The sequence below is a fragment of the Dicentrarchus labrax genome, unplaced genomic scaffold, assembly GCF_905237075.1.
Source record: "Dicentrarchus labrax unplaced genomic scaffold, dlabrax2021, whole genome shotgun sequence".
Lineage (NCBI taxonomy): Eukaryota > Metazoa > Chordata > Actinopteri > Moronidae > Dicentrarchus > Dicentrarchus labrax.
Window position 1 is genome coordinate 11973136 of NW_026136724.1, and position 7971 is coordinate 11981106.

At 40.8% G+C, this 7971-nt stretch overlaps 1 protein-coding gene across 1 annotated transcript; it reads left to right on the forward strand.

Moving 5' to 3' along the window:
- Positions 1–643: 643 nt before the first annotated feature.
- tmem229a (transmembrane protein 229A) lies at positions 644–5093 on the forward strand. The gene has a single exon (XM_051392105.1). It carries the CDS (start codon positions 834–836, stop codon positions 1917–1919), a length of 1086 nt encoding a protein of 361 aa, XP_051248065.1. The 5' UTR covers positions 644–833; the 3' UTR covers positions 1920–5093.
- Positions 5094–7971: the final 2878 nt, after the last annotated feature.

The window sequence follows — 7971 nt, forward strand, 5'->3', positions numbered from 1 at the left end:
TATTAATGAGTCGTAGTTAAACAGCGTCAGGACGTCGCAGGGGGACGTGAGCTCAATTAATGAACGCGTCAGAGCCCAAACCGTCCTGTCTACACCACAGATACACCGCCTCCTCCCTCTGGCGCTCTCTCATGCTGCCTTCAAGTGCTGTTGGACATTTAGGAACCTTGTTATATCGACGCAAATGACGACCCAGAGCAGCGACAGCATGTGTGAGAAATCACACTTAAGATTCACACCTTTATTATTGCTGCATTTACTATCAATACTGTTAAATCTATTTACTATTTATAACAGCAGGAAGAGTACTGTATTATCATAGTGTTATTTTGACTACTAGTCAAGCTAATGTTCTAATACTTGGGTTGAAAACTAAAACAACCATTAAAAATGTTACCATAGCCTGATATTGTTTCCAATTGTGTCCATTTAAAGGTCTTTGGTGGAGTCTTTTTAACCACTAGTGGCGCTATGGAGCTATGCTTTTACAAGTGGCCATTGGCCAATTTAAAGTAGGCTTAGCAAATGTCTTATAAGGACGGACATACACTAAATACAGCAGCACAGTGTGTTTTGGTGAGAAGCAACATGTCAACAGAACTTGTGTTTGTTTACAAGAAAAGTCAACAAGGCGTCTTTAAATCCTCTCAAGCTGGGTGCCACAAACACAGGTTTTTCCGGGGCGCCCCTGAAGGCAGCAGTCACTCTGCACACAGCGCAGGAGATGCTTGCAGCCCCAGGTCGCTGCACTGTGCGGCCGCACCGGAACATAACAGCAAACAATGTGCACGAAGAGAGAGACAACTGAATCTCTCCAGACAGAGTGACTGATCATGGCCAGTCGGTGGCAGGAAGGTCCCCGCGGCCGCTCAGAAGACCCCGCCGGTGGCCTAAAAACAACGCGAGTGCCCCGCCAACAAGAACCGTCCGGAGAGACCGAGGACGCGGCGGAGTCGCTGCGGGAGCTGCCGCGATGGATGCGGCTTTACTTCTACGGGATGCACGGCGTGACTCTGGATGTCCTGCTCTCGTCGTTGCAGGGGGTTTTGAATTATCGGGACCCTAAACTGGTGGGCTTCTCCTCTCCGTATCTTTGCATTATGCATTCACTGACCCACTTTGCGCTGGAGAAGATCTACTCACAGAAGAGGTGTTTCCGTGGTCGGCCTGTGGTGTTTCATCTTATTTTCTACCCGTCGGTCTACATCGGGCTGCAGATCCTGATCGGGAACATCAACACTTTGACCGAGCAGGTGAGGGTGGTGTCCGGGACGCAGCTGGCAGTGCACTACATCCTGGCTCTGTATTTTGCCCAGGTGTTTCACAGAGGGCTGTCTCGGCTGCAGTATCACCCCTCCTGCCACCCCGACCCCCCCAGCGCACCCGCCCCGGAGGACAGAGGTCGCGTTCGGGGCCCTCTTCGCGGTCTCCCGGGCTTCTTGCGTTTCTTGTTCTTCGGGATGCACGGCTTCCTGGACGAAGTGATTTTCACCTCAGTTTTCAACCTCGTGGAGAAGTCTGATCGGACCATGAGCGGCCACACGTCCCTGTGGTCCTTCCTGATGTACGGGAGCTGCAGCTTCGTGGTGGAAAAGCTCTACCTTCACCTGCACTTCAGCAGGGGGTGGGGGACGTGTCGGCGGCTCCCCATCTACATCTGCTTCATCTACGCCTGGGAGTTCTCCTGGGGTCTGGTCCTGAGGCAGTTCGACGCCTGCTCCTGGGACTACTCCCATTATCCTCACAACTTCATGGGACTCATCACCCTCCTCTACTTGCCGGGCTGGGTCTGCCTCAGCCTGTATCAGGACATGCTGTCTAACGTCCTGCTGAGGATCAAGTGCAGCAAAGATGTAAATGGTTTAAGTGGGGAGAATGGGGAGGTTAATGGACAGCTAGAGTCAAAGAAGCTACTTTAAGTTTTCTCTTAGAGGTTTGTAACTCCTAGGGGGGAAACTCTGGCTCACATGAGACTAACAAACATCAACATTAATTAACTGATTTTCTAAAAATATACATAAATATTGATATATTGCAAGAATTGTATCATATGGAACCAGATCGTGGTCTGGGGCTCTGGATTTGTCCACAAAGTATTTCATTACTTTGAGTCTTTGGACTGCTTTGGTCAGCAATGTGTTGCCATGACAACAGATTTTGAATATAGGATACAACATTTTCTGTAGTTAATGTAGTTTTAGAAAAGTTTATGTTACTGGTTACTTTGGGTATTTGGAGTCTGGACATTTGTTGACAGTATGCAGATGAGACATGTTCCAGCTGATATTCCTGGGTCCAGTAATAAAGATAAAAACACAACTGAGGACCCTGTATTGTTTACCTAACCTGATTCAATAAAGAGAACATACTGCCATTTGTATCTGATAGTAAATATAGTTGTAATATTAATATTTTACAAGTCTTCATGACTTTGGAAGTGTGAATATTCCATTTTTTAATGACTGCAGTGGCAGACTTGTCACCTTATACGTTACATTACACTGGGGCAGGTCTGGTTTGGAGTTGGATCGATTGTGTCATTTACATATCCATCAGCATGCTTTAACTGTAGTTCATATCTGCATGCTCTGAAGTACCCATTAAATAACATCTGGAGAGTTTTGTTTCAAAAGGTTTATGATTGAAGTGTGTGCAAAATAGATATTGGCCCGTAATATTCAGAAGTCAGTCTTTTCAAGGCAAAGACGACATAAACTGTTAACAGACACTATTGTTCCATTTTCTTTAGTTTTTTAGGGATGCACTCATACCGAAACTAGTATCAGGTATCAAGTTAGATACCGTGCCAATGTACTTGTAGTTGTTATTATAAAACCAGTCTGATACCACTTTACAGCCGCGTGATATAATCTCTCGTTGGTTGAGCATGTAGGCTGAGGAGAACTTCAGCAGTTTGGAGACATTTGAAGCAACTTTTACAGCAACATTAACACAATTTAATATGTAACAGTCAAAATGAGGAGCATCTGATGAAAATAAAACATGTTTTCAAAGTCATTAGCACTATAATATATATTTATATATATATAGATATATATATATATACTCAATATCCACAATTACTCAAATTTAAGTACTATTTAGTTTGAAAACAAGTGGTATCAGTGCATCCCTACAGTTTTTAAATCTTCATCTCATCTCATCTTTTTATTTACTTTTTAATTGTCAATTTACTTTTTGAAACAAACTGTCTGTTTTCACTCCGCTTGTTAATACGACCCCTGAATAATGCATGGCAACTGTTAGAGTAGAGATAAACCCAGTAACACATGTAGCAAGGAGAGCTGTAGCTGAACAGACACGAGGAGCCAAGTGAGATTTTTCTACTGTGAATCTTTCATGAACCAAACGTTACTTTTGCTGGAGTGCCTTCCCGTGCAAAACCGGAGTCAACCAGACTCAAACAAACAAGGCTTGGTGTCCGTGGGGCTCCTCTTTTTATATTTAAAGTGTTTTTGCACATTTTGATTATAAAAAATGTTTTAATCTGCATAACTAATGACTGTCTGAGGTTGCATTCGTCCCATTATCAGAACAGCACTGGTTCCACCGCTTAGTGACCGGTGCTGCTCGTATGTGCAAATTTCTATAAACAAACACAAGCGGCGTAGGTTTCTGTATCGTTGCAGGTTTAATTTTGGATGCATTGAACAACCTAGAACATTCTGTGTTTTCATCTTGTGTAACTGCTAATATTTACTAAAAAAGCTTCTCTGGTTACATAAGTCTCTGTAGCTCTGCTGGACGAGTCTGTTTAGTCATTGCTTGTTTTTGTCCTTATTTTATGAGACTTTGTTATAGCTTCCTGCTCTAAGTCTAGTCAAATTCATTTCAAAAGTACTTTTACTGAGTGTGTTTACCCCAAACTGATGGACATTTCATGTCAAATGCATTTCTCGACAGACAGGCAGCCCAGAGCTGACACCGACGTCTGTCTCAAAGAAAGCATTTTTAATTTAATTCCATTAATCAACTTAATTTGAAGTGAATTTAGTGCAGACATATTGCAAATCCAGGAGGAACCTTTTTCATTTAAATATCCCAAAATAAACTCTTGTGCATGTTCAAAACCCAAATTAGCTTTATAACAGTCTTATGCCTTATTAAACTAATCTAAGTACCTTGCACTGTGACTAAGCAAATGGTGGTAAATCTTAGCTAACTCTATACAAGTCACTTTGTTAGGTAACTAGCCATCATTTGGAGTTGGAGTTCAGAATTAAGCGGCTGATAAACTGACGGATTTGGCGGCAGCTGAAGCTGTTTCACTCCCACAGTAGCATTTAAACTTGGTGCTGGAATCAGTCCCATCATTGATGAAGCTGCCCTTTAAAAATGTCTCTATAATTAGGAAGTATTTTGTTCTAATCGCACCTCTAAATTATGATCATTTGTATTTTTGAATGAAGGGGTGAGTTGTATTTTCTGAATGTTTAGATAAGCTTGTGATCTGCTGGAGGCAAATCTTGAATTCATTTGAAATCTGTTTAAGAGTCTGATTTGATGGTTGGGTAATGATTATATGCCTGTGTACGCTGTGGGAGCGACATTGAAAACTGTTGCACGCCATTGTTAAAATATAAAACCAGATTTTCTTTTTTCCTGTGTGGTTGATTTTATTAAGGAATCAAATTGCATTTTGTCTGTATACTTTTAGATGATGATTTAATTGTGAACAAGAGATGTCAAATTTTATTTTAAAAACATTAAATTATTTAAGAACTAATCAAACTAGCACTGAGCATTTACAGTGCTAGTGAGGCCTGCCTGTAGCTGGTGTGTTTGGGATTTTTTTCATTCAACTTGGCAGCTATTGAGGTTCTTAAACATTTGAACCACAGCCACACGAGTGAAAAGACTTTCTTTAAGTTTTTTAATGGCCGAATAACTGTATTTTAATCATACTTTACTTTGTGCTGTGTTATTCACCCATTTAAAAAAAGAGACAGCTTTAGAAAATGTTTGAGTGGTTGGAATAAAATGCAAATTAAAGTGAAAAATGGTGACTGACTTGCAATGGCATGTACTCTACGACTTACACTTTTAATTAAATCTGAATTTTTTCTCTTGTACGACTGGCATTCTTTCATGTCATTACTTTGTTTGTTGGGAAACCAGTTCAGAGCAATTATGTTATTATAATATTACATTTGCTTTGCTCTCATCATAAAATAGATCATAAAATAGAGTTCATGTAAAAGCTATAGTGGCGTGTTTATCTGACAACGTCAGTTGTAAAAGAGAAGTATAAAGAAAACAAAGTGTTGCAGGCAAGTTAGTTTTGTGAGAGATTGTGCAATAAGGGGGACGTTTTTCTTTTTTTCTTTTGGTCTTTTAGCTCTGTTGACGTACTCACTATCATAGGCTACCAACAACACAAAGGTCTGCAACCTATTTTCAGACTGAGTCACAACACTCGCTTGGTATTATCAACCATGGTGGAGTTTCTTCTAGATTCGTGTTTGCCCATATCTTGATGAAACAGGTCCAAACACACAAGTAACAGATAACGTGATTGGTTAGAGTTGGCTTCGTGCCTGGAAGTTACTTTCTATACCAGAACCCACACATCAGTTCCTGGTAAACACAAAGGCTGTTTGTGTTGTCTCTGCTTCCTTGTTAAGATACTGTGATAAATTCAACAAATGAAACAGCACGGGGAGTAACCGAGAAAGATCAACAGAAAGCCCACATATTAAACGTTTACCTGATGTCTCTCTGTTTTGACCTTTTAGTTTTCTGATGCTCACTGTGCTTTCTGTTGCAGCGTATATATGTGGAGCGTTGTCAAGGCAACATGTGTTTGTGTGTTGTTGGTTGGTGGCACTGATGAAGCATCATAGCACTGAACTGGCCTACATATTTTTTTACTTTGCATGAGTATAAGTGTATGTTGTCATAGTAAATAATGAGAACCATATGATAATAACTGAACAAGACTGGATTTTAATTGATACGTGGTAAAGTGGTCAAATGTCTCTCTCTTTAAACCACCTTGGAGATCATCGTGACGCCAGCAAACGCACAAAAAGCAGACACACCTCACAGGGTTACTACCCAGAGGCCTCTGTCAATACACCAGTGACCCACAGTATCTGCTGACAACACCACAATGGGAATACCATACACTAACTCCTCCATGAGTCATTAGCGCTCTCAATCAGAAGCATACATCTGTTGTGTACAAACATGAAAACGTGGTCTCGTGCAGGTAAAGTAAAATGCAACTGTCTGACTGGTAATTTGCGCCACGAATAGCTATCCTTTAGCAAATACAACACCTGGAAAATGTAATATAGATTGACTGGTCCTTTAACCTGTAAGGCTCTATTAATCAAGGTGACACTAATAAATGACTTGTATTATGTGTAATGTGAAAAAAGTCAGGATCACACGGAAACATACTGTATATTTATGTATCAAAGTTTTTATCAATTATAATATAAATTATATATATATATTTTGAAAGTTATTTTTTTGCCCTTTTTATTTTGATAGGGACAGCTGAAGATAGACAGGAAAGGGAGGTAGAGAGAGTGGGGATGACACGCAGCAAGGGGCCACAGGTCGGATTCAAACCCTGGGCCACTGCAGCAAGGACTCAGCCTCAGTACATGGGTCGCCAGCTCTACCGACTGAGCTAACCCGGCGCCCATAAAAAATATTTTCTGACAAAAAAAAAAGCTCCAATACACACACTAAACCACCTGGTTAATACCAAAACAAAGAAAAGTTAGAGAACTTACTAGCTGGCTAGTCTCATAAGCTAATGACCCAGTTTTTTCTCTCAGGAGTTGGAGACTAAGGGCCTGTCCTCACAAATCCGTTTTTCTTGAATCCGGATAAATACTTTATCGTATCGGCCTCGCGTCCAGACGGATACGGCGTTTTCGTGGTGTGAAAATGGTATTTTTTGGAAACGGGTCCCAGAGTCGTCTGGACGGCGAAAACGGATTAGCCCCGCCTCTCTAGCCTTTAACCTCAGCCGCCGCGGACTACAACTACTTGTTTGTAAACAGCGCATGCTCCATGGTTTCTCTTCCGGTTTTAGTGTATTGGTGTGGCGGTGTCACAGCGCCACATACAGGCCTGGCATATGTACTACAGCGTTTTGGGTTATTTCAGTGAATCCGTTTGGATGGCCGAAAACATCCTGTCAAGGTGGTAAACATGGAGGTCTTCTGCCCTCTAGAGGCCTAAAAATTGATTAATGCGGATATTAAGGCCTTTTCACCCTCACAGGTGTTTTCATTTATCTGATTAGACCTCTGCCCATGTCAAAGCTGGGTGTAGCAAAGCTGGGAATTACAGTAGCTTAGGTCAACAAAGTCTGAGTGCAAATAGAAATGGCAAAGGTTGAAACTGTCCTGCCCTAACTGATACAACAAATCTTTAAACTGTCAGGGAGATGTCAGTAGGTCTTTTTTCACAGCAGAGTTTTTGAAATTCTACAGTAGTGGAAGCACAGGTATGATTAATACAAACTTATGGCTGATTTCCATTTTGCTGCTTTGGTTTCAGGGTCACGGTACACAGCAAAATCAGCATACCCAAATTAACACTGTCAGATTTAATTTCAACACTTTTAAAGTGTCTATGTGGGTCCACGCCACGAGTGTTAATTTAACTCTTTTTGGAGTGTTGGTACTTTAACACTACTTTGGTGTCATTTTTGACTTTTTGGAGTTAATATTTAACACTTCTTAACACCAACCAGTGTTAGTTTTTCTCAACACTGTTATGTAGTGTTAGACAATAACTCTCTCAGAGGATCATTTGTTGACTATACAAGTGTTAGCCCCATAACACCTGGAAATTATATTTAAATTAAAGTTTGCTGAAATAAAGGTGGACATATTTTGTGTTTTACAATTAAACATTTATTAAAATATTTGCACCACAAAAAACTGAAATTACATTAAAAAATGTAACAATATGGAATAATATTTG